Source organism: Nuphar pumila, chromosome 4, assembly GCF_984573655.1.
Source record: "Nuphar pumila chromosome 4, dmNupPumi1.hap1.1, whole genome shotgun sequence".
Taxonomy (NCBI): domain Eukaryota; kingdom Viridiplantae; phylum Streptophyta; class Magnoliopsida; order Nymphaeales; family Nymphaeaceae; genus Nuphar; species Nuphar pumila.
In genome coordinates this window covers 56766277-56785946 of record NC_143252.1, presented here as the reverse complement: position 1 = coordinate 56785946, position 19670 = coordinate 56766277, and the positions used below count along the sequence as shown (strand labels likewise).

The window sequence follows — 19670 nt, the reverse complement described above, 5'->3', positions numbered from 1 at the left end:
TTGGCGTGCTACTTCAAACGAATGCTTGCAAACATGTAATTATAGAATTTAAACTTTAACAACTAATTAACTATGCATGAAATAAAATTCAAGTTTCACAATATCCAAAATTAATCACATTTGTCCTTGAATTGAATTAAAGTAAAATCAGAGTTTAGAATTCATGAAGCATGAGGAAAGGTAGGCTCAGTTCCCATCGCAACCTTTCGCCTTCGTACGTAAGTACCTACTCATCACCTGGAATTTTTTTAAACCATATAGGGTCAGGCAACATGTCTCAGTAGAGTAATTATGCTAAACTTGTAAGACAGAATAACAAGACAAAAATTTCAATAGAAATTTCATTGTTTAACATTCAATTTAACTTAAACAATCATATAACAAATCATGCATGTTTAGAATTTTCATATTTAATAGAAAAACATAAATCCATACATTCAAAATACAAAATGCATGAACCATTAAAATGCATGACTTACCATATGCAGAAGCTCTTTCAATGCATGCATATTTTCTTATCTTTAGTTACATTTTCTTAATTAGATGATGCATGCGATGCCAAATTAATGCACACACCATTTAAGTTATCACTTCTTAGCTCTACTGATACGACACAGGCAGACATTCTCAGATCAGGACCATGACACAAGACGTGTTTTACATACAGGGGTGACTTTAGCCTGACCAGGTTCATTCACTAAGACGGGGTGAGGGACGTTAATACGAGAGAGATTCACAACACCTTTCAACCCGATGCATCAGTTTTTCCTCATGAGTACTATAACCTATACGCTGCAGTCTAATGCAGGGGTTTTCCCCCTAAAATCGTGGGAGAGGAGGAGCAACCTTCCGTACCCGTAACAGAACTTGTCCCACGAAGTTTTGTATCACCTGCTACTCTCCAAGCAAGTATCTTGAGTTTAATGTCACATGATTACTTGATTACAGTCATACTTTTTATGCAACATTAAACTTAAACCACTTTATGGTCATGGATGCATTCTTATAAATCATTGGACAAAGTCTTTTAATTAAACTTGTAACAGACATTTGAGCACATGCGTAGCATAAACATCTTATTCATTTTCACACATCATAATGCATATGCATGTACATGGCCAATGCAATAAGGAGAATATATATGAACATCCATATCAATGAAACAATCATATCATCACGATATCATGGACATACATGTAGTCAACACATTTTTAGAATTTAAAACATAAACTTGTATTCATTGGACCTTTTGATCCTAAATCTTTAATGTGTAACCTTCCATTTACAATTCATGCCATAATCATATAAGATTGTATAAAATCAGACCTGCATAATCATTCACATAATGCATACTAATTCTATAAAGAAATTGAATAAAAACGTATATACTATGCACCCTTTGAGCCTTGATTTATGAATTTGCCCTAATTTTTCTAATTTCATAACTCTGTCCGACTGGTACAGAGCTCACAGAAAATTTTTGGCTCCATGAACAGAGCTAAAATTTTTACAGTATATAGAAATTGTTGTCATCTATCCATAGCCGCAAACCGTTCGTAAAAACTCTTCCGTATGAGGGAGTTATGCATGTTTTACTACAGACCTATCAGTTTTTTTTTCGACTGTCATAGAGACGTGCTCGGTCCATGAACAGAGCTCAAATTTCTACAGTAGATGCACAATGGAGTTAGCTTTCCAACGCAACAATCCGTTCGTCAAAACTCCTCCGGACGAGGGAGAAACGACCATTTTATTGAACGGAGGTCAAGTGGAAAACCTGAAATTCCGAGATTTGCATTTGGGTGAATCAAACCGAGTCACCCGAATCCCAAGAAAAATTAAAAGAAATAGGAAATACGCATGAAATAAAATTCCGAAAATTCTAAAATATTCACAGTAGATGGAACAATTCATAATCTATCAATCCAAACTAATATTTGCATAAAAATCATGGAATAAATCAAATACAAATATATTTTACAAATCTATTTCTAAGAAACCGATTTTTATGATAAACCCGATTTCAAAATGGTTTTCTTTAGGGGAAAACGTGTTTTTGCCATGGATCATTAGATCTGAGTCAAACCCACGGTTAGGAGGGTTTGATCATGATCTAAACTCATGAAAAAGCATCAAAATCCATGCCAAGAACTCTGTTCTTGCAAGAAAAACATAGAAACCCTACCTTTTGTTGAAAAAAATGTATTTCTTGATGGATGAACGACCCTTTTTGCTCGATCCACCGATCAACCCTTTCTTCCAGGAAGGTGAGGACCTTAGATCTCCGCACCACACCCCTTAAGGTCTGGATCTTGCACTCAAGAACCAAAAGAAACCCTAAAAGAAGAGAATAGGGAAGGGAAAGAGAGGAGAGAGAGAAGAGGGTTTTTGGGGGAGAGAGAAGCTCTCCTTTTTTTTCAGCACAAATGAGGGGGGCATGGGCTATGGGAGGGTTTTATAACCCTTCTTAAATTAGGTTATGGGCTGGAATTAATTCCATCCCTTGATCAAAGCATGAAGACCAATGAAAGCCCTTAATCTCCCTATTTGACTAGTTAAGCTTTAAATAATCTTGAAAATCACTAGGCCTTTAATTTCAAAATAAATTTGAAGTAAGATGCCACATAGGATAGGACGGCCCACCTATGGGCTCCTACTAAACTAATGAAAATAGATTTTAATTTATAAATAAAAACTCTATTTTATTAAACTATAATTAAATAACCATAAAATTCCAATTAAAAATCGTTTTTGTTTTATATAACCACAAATCATGTGAAAATGTAAAGGAATTGAATATAAGCTAATTCCAACTTATTAAGCATATTAATATGTATATTTTCACAACCTACTTTTGTTAATTCATATTATTTAATTATCTTTACTTAAAGAAAATTCAACATTTTCTTTTTAAGAGAGACATTTTCAATTAGGCATCACTTAGGATTTTCTCAATTATTCAAACCGTGTAGGGTTTATATTTACTACAATTCAACCTTATTAAACCCCCTAAGCCTTACAAATATACTCGAGCATTAATTTTTAAAGAAATTAGGGTTCTATATTGGCACGAAATTCAAGACATTTCACAATGCTATAGAAAAGAACTTAGAAATTTTTGGATATTACACTCAACCCCTCCCTTGTACAAAGAGGGAGGACAGGGAGGGGGCTCGGCCCCTCCTCTGCACAAAGAGGGCACATGGAGGCGGCTCAACACCTTCCCTGCACAAATTATATATATATATATATATTTATTTATTTATTTTGCCGCACCCCCGCACCCGCACCCATGTGGCAGCCTACCAGATGGTATCCAATTGCATGGGACTGTCAATTTTCGGTATTTTTTTGAAATTCTGACCTTACAGATGTGTTGGGCATGATTGATTTACTAAAAATTGACACTTGGATCATTTGATTCCGATGCATGGATATGTTTTTATAAGGTTAAAAAAATCAACGGTCTACAGTTTTTATAAATTTTTGAGGCTTCAATTTCTAGTAAATCAATCATGCTGAACACATCTGTAAGGTCAGAATTTCGAGAAAACACCGAAAAATTTCTTAGTGGGTAGGGTTGGTACTTTTTCTATCTGGTAGGTTTCCATTTCTCTCTCTCTCTCTCTCTCTCTATATATATATATATATATATAGTTGTGTCCCCGTACCCTCATTTTTTTGTATTTGTCGTGTCATACCCTCCGTACTCGTACCCGCACCCATACCTAGGTTCTATGTTTTTACATTCTTGTATAATCTCAATGTTCAAGGATTTTGATTGTCATGTTTGTAGAATGATTTTATCTGATTCTTTTCTGCTTTGCTTGTATGACTGCAGTAATGTTGATGGGAACTCTTATTTATGGAATCAAATACACGGTTCCTGAATACATTTGCACCCTTCTTGTTGCGGGAGGGGTTTCTGCATTCGCACTGCTGAAGGTAATTGGTTTATTAGACCAGTCGAAGCTACGCAGTAAAGAAAGAAATGGCATGTTTCCATCAAAGTCGATATCTAACCAATAAGTGACCTAAGTGCTCCAGGTGGCGTTGGCAGTTGTTGGAAGTTTCCTACACTTTTATTTTCCATGCTGAATTTTACTTCTTACAGATTTTTTGTTTCTTTTTTCTGCAGACTAGCTCAAAGACCATTACCAAGCTTGCACATCCTAATGCACCCCTCGGTTATGGATTGTGTTTCGTCAACTTAGCATTGGATGGGTTCACTAATGCCACTCAAGATTCCTTGACATTAAGGTAAGACATTTGAAATTATAACAAAAATGCTCTATGCTATTGAAATGTAGTAGTACTTTTGGCATTTCTGGCAAAATTGGGCTGTGCACTATTTAGTAGTTTTTTTCAGTTATATCAAGCTGGGGAATAGTCCATGATGTGTTGGAGACGAGAAACCCTCGGTCACGGACTGGTTATCAATAGTTGTGAGCAGGGATTCTATTTGCTGCAACTTGAGTTGAGTTGTTTCTTTAACAATGGAAATTAAAAATTAGCCAAATTAGTGTCTCCGATCATGAACACTATTCAAGTTGTTGAGTTGTGCTGTCAGACTATTATCCTGATTAATCCGAGTCCGAGTGCTTCAGTTCATAATTTAGTCAATGTTTTACAGATACTGACCTTATTAGCTATATGATATATTTAACAGTTATCCAAAGACGAGTGCTTGGGATATCATGCTTGGGATGAACCTCTGGGGTATCATATACAACAGCCTTTACATGTTTGGTTGGTCCGGTGGAATTGGTTATGAGGCAGTTCAATTTTGCAAGCAGCACCCAGAAGTGGCATGGGATATCTTCTTGTACTGTCTTTGTGGTGCTGTTGGACAGAACTTCATCTTCATGACCATCAGCCGATTCGGATCCCTCACCAACACCACTATAACAACAACTCGGAAATTTGTGAGCATAGTTGTATCATCATTGTTGAGTGGAAATCCGTTGTCCTCGAAGCAATGGGGATGTGTGCTCATGGTGTTTGGTGGTTTGTCTTACCAAATTTATCTCAAGTGGAGCAAGCTGAAGAAGAAGTCCAAATGACGAGTTTTCCGTGGCTCTTCTGCATTTCTCCAATATGGAGTTATTTTTGAACTTGTAGATTATTTTTCACATATGTAAAAGAAGGCGACCTGTCTACTCCACAGGCATTACCCCAAAGGTTTTTTTTTTTCTTTAAACAGTATCTCCCTGGTCTAATGTAACGCCCTTCAAGATGAATTTTGGAACAAACTACAGGTGAATGTCATGAGAACGTGATCTGGCTTGTTGGTATGAACACATAATAATCCACATGGCCATTGATTATGAACTTGAACTATAATTCCCACATCTTAATCTAGATCATGGCTTCATGTCATTTCAGTCATCCTGGCTGTATTATTTTTACCCTGTAAGGTCACGGTGCTTACTGGTGTAGTTATTTTTATTTTAATTTATTTGCTGCTGATATTGCTCACAGGTAAAAATCAAAGATTTTAAAAGATCTTATTGGGATTACTGTTTCTACAATCAGGATATGTCCTGGTTGAAACCGTTGGAGCACCATCTTGCCAAGCAATCCTTTGAGATGCCCTACATTGTGGCTTTGTTCTATGAGCTTTCCCAAAGATGCAAGTAATCAGCTCTTGAACCATCTGATTACGAAACCCGCAGGTTCCTTGAAAAAAGAAAATTTGCAAGTGCTGGTTTCCAGTAAACATATCATGATGAATACATGCCAGATCTGATTTGCATCGTTGGTAAAAAAAAAATTGCGGGTGCCATCCACTTGGTATGGCTCTCTCTCTCATATATGTACATATATAAAATTTGTTTTGCCTACTCAAAGAGCTTTAGTCCACGGATGATGGGCCAAGAATCAGATTCTTACCACTGATTGCCAAATTAGGGTCCATCCAAGACGCAAGATCACGTCGATTGATATATTTTCCATTTTCATATTGGAAAGAAACAACCGCATATACTTGAGTATCACGCATGGATTCCCTGGGTCAAATATTGGACCCGCTTGGAATCCCTTGTTGGGTTGAGGCGGTTGCGAGCAGAGTTGCCTTCAGGATGTTAGCAAACTTTAGGCTTTACGGTGCCGTCCCACCATTGACTTGGCACATGTTCTTCGTTGCATGCGTCTTGAACTTAGTATCGGCCAACTGCTTTTTGAGGAAGTCGATTGAGTACTTGACAGGCTCAGTTTTGCCATGATTTCCTTTTTCTTGTTTGCTCTTAATCCTTTTAGTGTAATTAATTAATAGGATGCTCGTATGGTTAATTATTTTTGTGGGGAATAGGACCGTATGAGGATTAGGTTAGGAAAACCAAGTTTTGTTAAGTTGGCGTTTGCCTTTGCAAGACTAGGAGACTGGTTCTTCTCAGATTTTGTCCGGATTTAGGCAGGTTCTCCCTTCAAACATCAAGTTTTGTTAAGTTGGCGATCCCATTGGTTTAAGTGGAAATAGTAAAGTGCTTTGATATATACAGCATTTTTCAGTAGTGTCGGTAGGGGTGTCAACGGGTCGGGTTTGGTTCGGACTCAGGTGGAACCAGACTTGGACCTGATTTTCAGGTGTGCGAACCTGGGTCTAATCTGAGGGACGCACAAAAACATAAAGGACACCCCAATCGCCATGTCGATTGGTTTGGGGAACTTTTATCAGAGGAATGCCTCATGCAACCACAAGCCAAATATGGCACACGTGAAAGCGCATCAGAACGGGTGGCAGTGATTCCGCAAAGTGAGGTTTGTTCCTAGCAAGGGGAATGCTCGGCGACAGGGTTGCTGGTGGGCAATCCTCAACAAGAAGTGGCAACCGAATTGTAACAGAGACTGGCCGAAGGTGATCATCATCTCGCAGCCAGCGAAGGAAGCCGAAAAGAACTCGTGGCGATGGCAGGGTAGCCAACCCTTACTGTCGGTTGTACCAGCCCTCGTCTTCCATGACGGCATAGCTGGAGCAGCGAGCGAGGGTGACGTGGTTGGAATCTCGGTGAAACCTGACCGAGGATGGCATCGACGACAGGTACGAGACTCACCACCTACATGGATCAGCACGTGGATTCAAGCACCCGCCTGTCGGTGAAGCCTTACCGAGCTGGCCGAAGGGGTTTACCCACCCCCTTCGGGTGGCCCCCCGACAGTGGCACATGGGGTTCTTCTTCATCCGCCCGCTGGCGATGCCTTACCGGCGGGAGCTTGCCAGAGGGCTTTAGCCAACCCCTACAAGTGGGCTCCCGACGGTGGCACACAGGGCAACACGGTTGGGGTTCTTCTCTACTCGATGTCGGGTGTCCTAGCAACAGGGCACCCCTAATCAGTGTTGTGAGAGGCGTACGCCTCAGTACCTGAAGCGTACGCCTCAGAGGCGAGGCGCACGCTCAAGGTACTGAGGCGTTGCTGTGATGCGCAATTTGCCCCTCATCACAGTTCCCCGGTTACAAATTCCCAGGTGGCGAACTTCGCTGTTGGCTGCTCAGTCTTCTCCGACCACTGGACGCGCCCCCCCTCGATTCCGTACCAGCTGGGCGCATGGTCCTTCTCCTACTGCCTCCCCTCCCACCGCTTCACTTCCAATCCAATTGTGAGAGGCGTACTCCTCAGTACCTGAGGCGCCTCAGAGGCGAAGCGCAGGCTCAACGCCTCGCTTCGCCTCATCGCATTTGACAACCTTGCCCCTAATGGCTCAAATTGGTTTGGTTCTGATCCAGTTCACCCCATTCACGATGGATCTGGCCAGTTGTGGGGATCCAGAACTGTTTTATACGGTATGGGACCTAGTTCTGACCCAAAATCTACTTAATCTCATCGTGTCTGATCTGGTTTTCAGTCTAGATCTTCCCCAACCTGATCATTTTTGGTCTCAATGCATTAAATTCAACACAAGCCTAACTTGTTCAGACCGAAACCCTACTCCAATCACATTTTGGGCAACGTCAAGACCAGACCCATGCACATTATGAATCTAGATTGGGTCTAAACAAGGTCAATGTACCCCAAGACCCAATCCAGAGTCCAACCTATCCTTAACTGGGTCCCACAACTAATATAATACCCAATCCGATTACGATCCAACCAGATTTTCACCAAACCTAGTATTATCTAGACCCAAACCCCACCTTAACAGAGAGCCAAACCAACCCATATCCAAACCAGTTCTACGTGGACCCTATACCGCCTTTACCCCCATCATGACCCACCTAGCCCTACCTATTTTGTTCTAAACCTCAATTTTGGACTAGTTTGGGCACCTGATCCACTGAGAGGTCTAGATCCATGACCTCCGGTCTGAGCACAACACATGCTCCTTGTTGTACCACCACTTGCAGATATTTAGAGAGGATGGGTTCCCCAGACCTCGAGAGAGGGACCCACAATGACATGATGTTCGAAGTGACCCTGATGATGCTTTTGCTGAATCCAGGGAGGGTGGTGTGTGTTCTCTTCGAAACACAAATTTGCGTGTTCCTGTGTGTACAGAGGAATATCTTGGGACCTGTGATAATTCATATGCCAATGTTGCCCATGATGACTTTATAATAAAATAATATATAAAAAAGATAGATATGCTTTTGACGGAAATGTCCTCCGATAAGATAGATATGTGTTGGATGAAAATGTCCTCCTGCTCCCCGTAAATAGATTTGTACGTTTCGCCTTTGTTTTTTGCTTGTGTTACAACACATGACCGCCTTTTCGTTCCTGCCTGATGAGTTGTGGAGTTTGATTCAAAGTTTTTGCCTTTGCAGGAAGGAGGGTTCGGGGGCTCTCCCCGGAGCGGGCGGGGGTCAGGGGGGGCAGCGCCCCTCGAAAGATATTTTATTTGGCTTATGTTTGAGACTCTGTTTCTTATGGATCAGACCCAACTTGTTTAGTTTTAGGGTTTTCGCCCTTGCCTTGTATAAATTATTTCTTTTCTTTCTCTCTTGTAACTGTTGAAAAGAGCAATAAGATTTCTCTCTGAGTGGCCGTGGGTTTTTTTATTCTCTCTTTGTTGAAAAAAGCAATTTACAGTACAAATCAGATTAGAGAGTAACGATTTACAGTAGAAATCAAATCAGAGAATAACGATTTACAGTAAAAATCTGATTTGTACTGTAAATCGCTATTCCTTGATTTGATTTCTACTATAAATCGTTACTCTTTGATCTGATTTCTACTGTAAATCGCTACTCTCTCATTTGATTTCTACTGTAAATCGCTACTCTCTGATCTGATTTCTACTATAAATCACTACTCTCTTATCTGATTTTTATTGTAAATCGCTACTCTCTGATTTGATGTCTACTGTAAATCGCTACTCTCTTATCTGATTTCTACTGTAAATCACTATTCTTTGATTTGATTTCTACTGTAAATCGCTACTCTTTGATTTATTTTTTACTGTAAATCGCTACGCTCTTATTTGATTTCTATTGTAAATCGTTACTCTCTTATCTAATTTATATTGTAAATCGCTACTCTCTTATCTAATTTTTATTGTAAATCGCTACTCTCTGATTTGATTTATACTGTAAATTGCTACTTTCTTATCTGATTTATACTGTAAATCACTATTCTCTGATTTGATTTATACTGTAAATCGCTACTTTCTTATCTGATTTATACTGTAAATCGCTACTCTCTGATTTGATTTCTACTGTAAATCGCTACCCTTTGATCTGATTTTTACTGTAAATTGCTACTCTCTTATCTGATTTCTACTGTAAATTGCTATTTTCTTATCTAATTTTTATTATAAATCGTTACTCTCTGATTTGATTTCTACTTTAAATCGCTACTCTCTTATCTGATTTCTACTGTAAATCGTTACTCTCTAATTTGATTTCTACTATAAATCATTACTCTCTTATCTGATTTTTATTATAAATCATTACTCTACTCAGTTTGACGTTGTCATCATTATCTCTGTAAATCGTTATTCTCTGTCTACTCAGTTCGACGTTTGCACTCTCGTATCATGATGAACAATGGACAAAATGTTGATTTTTCTGATAGTTCAACTATTTCTCACGAACAGACGACGACAAAGGGTGCTCCAACGATAATAGACGACGATGACAAAGGGTGCTCTGACAGTAGCAAACGACGACAAAGGGTGCTCCGATGATAGCAGACGACAACAAAGGGTGCTCCGACGACAGCAGACGACGACAAAGGGTGCGTCGTCAATCAGACTTCTGTTACAGCAGATGGTGCATCGCCAAAGGGTGATCCAGAACATTTAGGGTGATATATTGCGAGGAGTTCTTGTTAAAGCAAAGGAGTTTACTCCTTAGGGCAAAAACGATGATGGTTTTAACCCCTTATGGTGGGAGAACATTTTTGTCCTTTACTCGAAACATCATTTTATGGCGCTAATGCGAGAAAGGGTACTTAAGTCTTTGCAAACGCACCAGACTCCGATGCTAAGTGATGCTGACACACACGGGGAAATAAGCCCCACGTGCTTACATACATGATGCTCATTCAGACCCGAGAACACGCACCTACGTGTTTCGGGGGGAACATATAACCTGCTTCGATCTAACAATGATGTTTTTTGGCACGAGCATCCATCGGGTAGTGTAGTGGCGACAACGTGAGGACACACGACCCAATACACACAACCTCAAGTTCGTAGGCAGATTTGATGTAGAGTTTATTTTCATTCGATGGAGTCGTCGTTTGAGTGGCAACGTTCCAGAGCAACGGAAGACACAAGTAGCTTCATCACATTTGAGGGGTTTGGTTCAGGTGTGGTGGATTGATCTATAATGGACTCATGAGTACCAAGGATTAGGGTAGATCCAAGACTAGGATGAGATGAAGTGTTTGATACACGCTAAGTTCATCCCTTTATATTATGTAGAGCGGGTTTACAAGTAGTACCTCCTCCTACAGTAGGCTTCACGACTCGTGTATGAGTATACTGAGGAGTTTCATTGCTTATCACTTTATATTCAGTTGCAAGAGACATCCATGCAGACAGTCACCAGGTATATTGTTGGACTCTGTACCGTGGTTGCCAATTGAGGAAGCGGGAGCAGGAAGCAATACAGGAAGCGGGAGCGGAAAATGAGGTACTTTCAAAATTTTAGGAAGTGGGAAGCGTGGAACCACTTAGGAGTGAGTCGGGAATCGTCTTGAAAGCAACCTAGGAAGCGAACCGGAAGTGACCTAGGAAGCGAGGGGGAAGCAATAAAATAAAATAAAAAAAATAAATAAAAAATACAAAAAAATTGGGGAAGCATGATGGGAAGCGCGCTCCCCATAAAAGGGAAACGTGTTTCCCATAAAAGGGAAGCGTGTTTCCCATAAAAGGGAAGCACACTTCCCATTTAAAAGTGACGCTTCTCCACACGCTTCGGAAGCACGATGTTTCGCGCTTCGAGGAAGCGCACTTCCCCTTTTACATAGGCGCTTCCGGTAACTCTGCTCTGTACTTCTTTGTCTAATGCATTTAGTTGTGTCTCAGTAAGCGATATAGATCAAACTAGTAAGTATAACCTGAAAGAAATCTAGAACAAAAAAGGTGAGTCTCGCCTAACATCCCATCAATCTAGCTTCAGCCCTCTAGCCAGACGAGTAGCCTCCCCCAACACTAGGGAATCGAAGACCACCAAAGCGAACCTAAAGCCTCACCTCAAGGAAGACTCAGGACCCACTTACAATACTGGATTGAGAACTCTGGCAACCTAACAAGCAACTCGTTATTTTCGTTATAATGAGATGGGCCACTTAGCTGCATAGTGTCCTACCCTCACTAAATGTAATCATCTGGGTGAACAAACTTAAGAAGGTGACGAGTCTAGTTTGGGATGTCATGAGGATGCTCAAGAATCAGGATATGAAAGTGATACCGATAAAGAAATTATTGAGATCGATGGTATTGATGTCAATAATCTTCTCTAAGTTCGTCACACTCTCTCATCCAAACGTGAGTCTAGAGGTCATAGTTGGCTACGACATAACTTTTTTTATATGAATTGCAAGGGTCGAATTTGTAGTGTCATCATAGATAGAGGGGCATGTGAAAACATGATGTCTTCAACATTGGTCCAGAGACTGGATTTGACATTTGAAAAACACCTTCACCCTTACAAAATGTCATGGTTTTGAAAGGGAAATGATGAAGCCATTACATCATGTTGCCTTGCTAGTTTTTTCATGGGACCTTATTATAATACTGAAAATTTTAAAGGCTTAATAAGTTCTTTTATTATGATTTGTGATTTTTTATGTAAGCTTGAACCCCATCGAATTTGAGTCGAATTAGAATGAGATTCGAAGTCCAGAAGCTCGATCAAAGTAAGATAAGGATCTAAATTCTTTGTTTTGAATATTGATCCAGATCCATGCCCAGATAGTGACTGAATCCTTTAAGCATATATGAACATTATCCAAGTGAATATTTTTAGTGGTTATTAATCCAAATCCATATTTTTGGGATATATGCTGAAAAATATTTAAATTATTCAGAGACAAAACAATAATTTCACAACTTAGGGGTATATTTTGAGAAATAATAAAATTGACTAAAGGTAAAATGATAATTTTATAACTCAAGGATATTTTTCAGGAGAATAGTTGAATTGTACAAGGATAAATTGGTAATTTACCACCCGAAGCACATAATCAGGTAAATGTCAAAACCACAAAGGGGTAAAAAGGTAATTTTTATAACCCAAGTGGCATGGTTATGTAAAAATAGACCAAGGCTATTTTGGTAAAAATAAATGAGATTTATAGAAATTATAAAAGAAATAAATGAAAGAAATAATAAAATAATAAAAGTTTCCACCTTTTTTGTAAAACTATCAAAGGCCAATGATTTATGTAAGTGGTTTTTGAAAACCATGTTCCAGAAACCTTGAGCCCAAAACATGATCTTAAAGGAAACAAATCAGGAAAGGACACCCAACAGGGAGCACCCCCCTTGGGCTATAAATAGCCCCCTGGAGCTCTCTCTCTCTCCTTAGAAAAAATTTCCCCTCCTCTCTCCTCAAAATTTCCCTCTCCTCCCCTCTCTCTCTCTAACTTCTCTCTTGAATTCTAACCCAAGTCTTCATCAATTTTTTGATCCACTCCACTAGAAGCCCCTACGCCCCTTGCCTCTACAGCTTGGCGGTTTCAGTTTGTTTGGGGGAGCCATGCCCAAACGAATTTGGCTTTTGGAGCATCACCAATAGGAGTGTTGTCCAAATCAAAACACGATAAGCAAATCTGAGTTCTCTTGTGACTTAGCCATGCACACACACGCCCCTTGTGTTGGTTAATCCTTGAAGCATATTCGAGATGTTTTATATGATGCAACCATGACAATGGATGCCTTAAATTGCCACCCCTTATGGCACGGAGACCCCACTACCATGCACCCCTTAGAGTGCACTTCTAGGCGCACACGCCTCTGTCAAGGCGTATTTACACAGACACCCACAACACCGGTCTTAATGAGCTACCCTCTTTTGTTTGTGGAACCTCTCACCACTATACACCTTTCTTAGAACCTTCGCCTTCGTTAAGACAAGGCACCGAAGGCCTTCACGGCCACCCTCCTTTGTCGATGAACCTACTAATCCATAGGTGCTGCCTAGGCACCTATTCTAGTTCACTTACAACACATGTGGCTTTCTCAGCTTTCCTCCTTTGCCAGTGAACCTCTCTACATGCCTGCACTGCTGCGTCTATGCACAACTCTACGTGCGACAGACTAGAACAACCAACACCTAGTTGTTCGTCCCTTCGTTTAAATTGAACAATATGCTTATGTTATGTCGTTAGGCTGCAAAAATCTTCGCTCACCATCAGAAAATTTGATAACGTGTAGTGGAAGCACTACCAAAATTTTTAGAGGCTTTGAAACCACGCTATAGAAGTGCTGCCCAAACTCCCGCAAATAAGATATGTACCCGGATGACTCATCTGGTCCCTTGTATTGATCTATAGGACTTTCTAAGTGGTTGTGGTTTTTGCAATGTTGATTTTAAAAATATATTTTCAATAATTATTTTGGAAATTCAGCAACCAAATATATAAAAATAGAACTTTCATAATCGTGGTGAGTACGGGTCGAATTCATAGAGAATGGGATAATATTCAATATAAAATCTAATTACTTCAACTTATTAATATTTTAAAATGTCTACAATTAAAAGTACAAGTTAATTCAACACTAACATAAATAAAAATTAACTAAAAAAAATATAAACTATGTTGTTCAAGCCTTCTCCAAGTCCAAAAGGGTATTTTCATCCTTTCACAAGTTATGGCATTTGTACCCTTGGCGTAAATACCTTTTGACCTGCAGTATACTTTTCAACCTATAAAAAGGAAAATTAAAAGTCAGCAACTGAAATTACTACAATAATTCAGAAATTCAACTAAATTAATTCAAAAAAATAACTACTACAACTAATTTGTAATTTAAATAAAACTACACTAAGATATAAATTCTAATAAAACAATTAATTTCATCTACTGCTAATTACACTAAATCATAAAATCAAACTATATAATCTACAAAAAACTACAAAAAACTACAGAAAATTAATTGACTGTTGAAATATCTATTTTGCCCTCGCTATAGTGTAGGAATGACTTTCTGATAGACTTTGGAAAGCAAACGATTTGAAGGGTCAAATGGAATCCAAAATTTATAAAATGTGTTTTGTTGGATTTTTGACACATGCAGAAATCTGACCCTTTTTACAAAATTCAAAAATTTATCCATAATCTTCAGATATAAGCATTTCAAGAACACATAAAATTTGAAAATTGGTCTATCCCGAAATTCAATCTTTTGATAAACTAGTTTTTGAAAAACACTTGAAAACCCGACCAAATCAACTCCAAATGGGTTGATTTTTGGTATTCACTTAGAGGACACGTGGAGGAAAAGAATAGAAAAAATTTGGATTTAAAACTCCACGAAAATCCACATAAAATGATAAGTGCAAAAGATAGTAATGTTTGGTTCTAAAATTCAGTTAAAAAATGATTAAAAATCATTCACTTCATACACTCACACCCTTATGCACATGTGTAACACACCAAATTTTCACCCTCATCCAGTGATTACATTTCATGTGTCACTGCAGGTCATTGCATGCATTTGACATGTCATTTCATTGCATTGCATGTCATTGCATTGCATAGCATTGCATGTCATTGCATCTCATTATCGAGATCCAGAACTTTTGTTTTTAAAATATTAATCCAGATTTGAGTTTTAAAAACTTTTCTTTCGAAATCAATTTCAAAACCTGGGTTTTAAATCAACATTTTTGCCATTTGCCAACCCCCAGAATCTTATAATTCGAAATGTTTTTCTCAGAAAACAATCTGGATTCATTTTAAACTCAATTTCAATTGATTTCAATTATCAGATGAGACCCATGTAAGTGGTGTCGCTTCTGGATCCCTTTATTTATCAAAAATCTCAAAAATTTCAGAGTCCTAGTTGGATCAGGACTCTGTATTTTCATCTTTTTGAAACTTTTTAAAACACCATTCAGATTTTAAACCAGCTGTGGTCATATCCTTGCCCATTCTTGTCATTTTTGTCCAAATTTCAAAATATCAGTCCAATAAGGACTATTTTTCTAGAATCCTAATTGGATCAAGACTCTTTTTTCAGAGTTCTAGTCGGATTAGAACTCTATTTTTTACTACCCTTTTTACCTGTTTTTGAGAAAACATATCAAAATCCTTTGTTTTTTGCCAAAATTCTAGAGTCCCAGTCAAATTAGGACTCTTTCTCAGAGTCCTAATCGAATCAGGACTCTATCTTTTATCGTTATTCTTACCTATTTTTAATCAAATCTTTCAAAATCTTGCAAAGAAAAGTTAAAAACTTAGAGTTTTTGTTGAACCAGGACTCTTTTTGAAGAGTCCTAGTTGGATCAAGACTCTGACCCTGATTTTAATTTTGAGAGTATCTTTCAAAAATCCTTTTATTTATCCTTTTAGGAATCAAAACTGTTATACCTTTATCATGGAATTTCAAAATCTTGATCCAACTAGGACTCTTAAAAAAGAGTCCTGGTTCAACAAAAACTCTAAGTTTTTAACTTTTCTTTGCAAGATTTTGAAAGATTTGATTAAAAACAGGTAAGAATAACGATGAAAGATAGAGTCCCAGTCAAATTAGGACTCTTTCTCAAAGTCCTAATCGAACCAGGACTCTATCTTTCATCGTTATTCTTACATGTTTTTAATCAAATCTTTCAAAATCTTGCAAAGAAAAGTTAAAAACTTAGAGTTTTTGTTGAACCAGGACTCTTTTTGAAGAGTCCTAGTTGGATCAAGACTCTGACCCTGATTTTAATTTTGCGAGTATCTTTCAAAAATCCTTTTATTTATCCTTTCAGGAATCAAAACTGTTATACCTTTATCATGGAATTTCAAAATTTTGGGATTTTATCCCAGAGTCCTGATCGAATCAGGACTCTATCCCAGAGTCCTGATCGAATCAAGACTCTATCCCAGAGTCCTGATCGAATCAGGACTTTATCCAAAGTTTATTTTCTCACTTCATTTTCACTGGTTTTTCAAAAGCTTTGTTTAAATCTCATCATTTGTTTCTCAGAAAACAAAAAATTTTCAGAGTCCTAGTCGAATTAGGACTCTTCTTTAGAGTCCTAATCAGATCAGGACTCTGAACCAAACTTCAATTCTATCTAGTTTTCACTTGTTTTTCAAAATCCTCTAATTTGTTTTCTCAAAAATTCTAAAATTCTGAGAGTCCTAGTCCAATCAGGATTCTGTCCCCAGAGTCCCAGTTGGATCAGGACTCTGTTTTGATTTCAATATTTGTTATTGTTTTTACTATTTTCACAAGTTCTTTCATCTGTTTTTCAGAAAATACCAAAAAAAACTAGAGTTTCAGTCCGATCAGGACTCTGTCCCAGAGTCCTAATTCAGTTAGGAGCTTGTTCTGAAGTCTGTTTTTACTTACATTTTCATTTATTTTCATTTATTTTTCAAAATTTAGGTCATTTTGTAGAGTCTCAGTTGATTCAGGACTCTATCCCAGAGTTTCGGTTGAGCTAGGAGTCTAACCCTGATTGTATTTTCTGAGTTATTTTCATTAGTTTCGATAAAAACATTCAAAAAATTCTTCATTTGGCTTTTAAAATCTTAAAATCTCAGAGTCCTAAAGTTTCAGAAGTCTAGCCTAGAGTTCCAATTCGATTAGGACTCTATTTTCAAGCCTTTAAATTTTATTTATTGATTTTAACCCATTTTCAAAGCTATTTTCAGTCTTTATTTCAAATTTTCAAAACTTCGATGTGGGGCCCACTCAGTTGGCACCATATCCAGAGGAGTTCTGACTCAGTCAAGACTCTGTACAATTTCAAAACTTTCAATCTCAAAGTCTACTTTTGAATATCTTTTGAAAAACCTCTCATTTTCAAGTTTTAAAATCGTTTTTTGAAAATTCAAGTGGGGCCCACTCTGGGTGGTGCCACATTTGTAAAAGTCAGGGTTAGACTAGTGTTAGTCATATTTCTAGTTAGTTTAGAGGTTAGGAATCTATAAGAATCCAAACTTGATTTTAAAAATCATATTTTTTTACTTTAGATTTTAACCTTGATTTTAAAGTTTTAAATTAGGGTTTTTTGAAAAACGCCAAGTAGCGCCACATTTGGGAAGTTCCCTAAAACATTTAGAAGTTTAATTTGGGTTAGTTAGGGTCCCTTTAGGGTTAGGAAACCACAAAAAATAGTCCTCCCTTGGTGGTTTTAGATAGAGTTTGAAAAAGTCAAAGTTAGGTATTAATTAGTCCTAATTACATGGGTTTTGAAAAAACTATAAAAAGGGGTCTTTAGAGGGGTTAAAGGGGGCACTTTTTCTCTCCCAATTTCGTGGTCTCTCTCTCCTCTCTACAGCCCTCTCCTTACTCCTTGCAGCTGCATCCATCCAAGGTATGTTTTTTTATTTTTTTTATGCTTTTATTAATTTTTTTCCTTATTTTACCATGATTTCACCATGGAAGTCTTTTGTTTCATGGATTCAACCATGGAATCCATCCAAGAACCTCAAGTTTAGTCAAAGAAGATGATCTAACCTTGTTTAGTGCTGTATTTTGAGATTCTAATCCATTAGAATCGTTTACATTATCGTTTTTCATGTTCGTAACCAAAAAAACATGAGATTTATCTGTTAAATGGATTAAATCTATGTTTTCAAAGGTGAAAATAATTTCAGTCATGGATTCCCTGTGTTTTATTTATTTTTTTATCATATTAATGTTCATTGCATGTGTTTCAACATTAAATTTATTTTTGTTTTGTTGTTTAGAAATTGCTGATTTTTTTATATGTGATACATGGATATGTTGTTGAGTTTGTGTAAAAAAATCAGACGTTTTGGGATTCAAAAACATTGTTTATAAAATACAAAGTCAAATCAGTATTTCTGTTGATTAAAATCGTTGTTCAAATTCAAGAATAACTTGCAGATGCGTTATTTCTTTCATCCAATATTCGATTTAAGATCCGTAAAGTGCAGTGGCTTCGTGTTGATGTAGGCTATTTACTGCAAAATTTTTATAATTTTTTTATCTTTGTTTACAATTTTTCCTCTGTCAGAAAGTCAGGTCCATGTATTGAAACTCGTTCTGATTTAGAAAAACCCTAATTCAACTTGCGTTGGTCATAGATCCTTAACCGTAGATCCGATTCATGATCTGTAAAAAGGAAAGCTCATTATTTATATGTATACTATTCACTACTGAAATCTCAGAAATTTTTAATGAATTATGCTATTTTTCCTTGTATTTACAACTAAAAATATCTATTTTGATCAATTTTATGTTCGTTAAATTTAAGTTCAGATTGTCGGAACGATATCTCCCTAACCGGAGATGATTTTTCCAATCTGTAAAAGGGAGATTCTTTTTTTTTTTCTGTCTACTATTGCTCTATAAAATTTCAGAAATTTTCATGGTGAATTGATCCCTCATTTGGGTCTGACACTAAAACTGGTACATGCCCATGGGTAAAAATAACATATTTTAGGGTTTTAATGCAATTTTCGAATTGCAATAATGTTAAAAATACATTTTTCTGATTCCCATCTAATTTTAAGGTGATAACAAGTGCAGGTACTGATTTTTATCAATTTTAGAATCCATTTGATGCTTAGATGAGCCAAATTGCAAAACAGGGTGCTTGGAGGATCCCGAAACACTGCCAAAATCATGATTTTTGTGATATTTTTGGTTTTTTATGCATAAGTTCATGATTTTAGGGTTTTTTCATGTTTAGAATCATATTAGGATGCTTCATGGTCGATTTTATATTTATTTCAATTCTAAATCCAAAGTTTTTACCAAAATCTATTTTAAAAAACCCTAATTTCAAGGCCATAGTCTTGCTATCAGAGGCATCTTGGTCATTTGACCTCAATTTCGAAATTCCAAACTTTGGTTTTCTCTTTTTTAATCATATCATATCATCTTTAGTTTGATTTATCCTCATTTGAATTTTAAAAGTTGTATTTTACAAAATTTCTTTCTGAAAACCCTGGTTTCAAGGCCATAGTCTTGTTATGAGGGGTATTTTGGTTATTTTGACCCCAATTTCGAATTTTCAAATCCCATTTTTATATTTCTTAAATTTTATTTAATACTTCATTATGTTTATCTCAGGAAATCATGGAAAAAGTCTTAT

At 37.4% G+C, this 19670-nt stretch overlaps 1 protein-coding gene across 3 annotated transcripts in view; it reads left to right on the top strand.

Annotated features, from left to right (window-relative positions):
- The window catches only part of LOC149840233 (UDP-galactose/UDP-glucose transporter 3-like), an 80305-nt gene extending 74629 nt beyond the window's left edge, over positions 1 to 5676 (top strand). Inside the window, exons 5-7 of one of the 3 annotated variants that reach the window (XM_090003084.1) lie at positions 3842 to 3945; positions 4139 to 4260; positions 5482 to 5676. In XM_090003084.1, coding sequence (XP_089859210.1) covers positions 3842 to 3945; positions 4139 to 4260; positions 5482 to 5485 — 230 coding nt within the window. In that variant the 3' untranslated portion in view covers positions 5486 to 5676. The other 2 variants (XM_090003082.1, XM_090003083.1) reach the window with 2 other exon arrangements.
- Positions 5677 to 19670: the final 13994 nt, after the last annotated feature.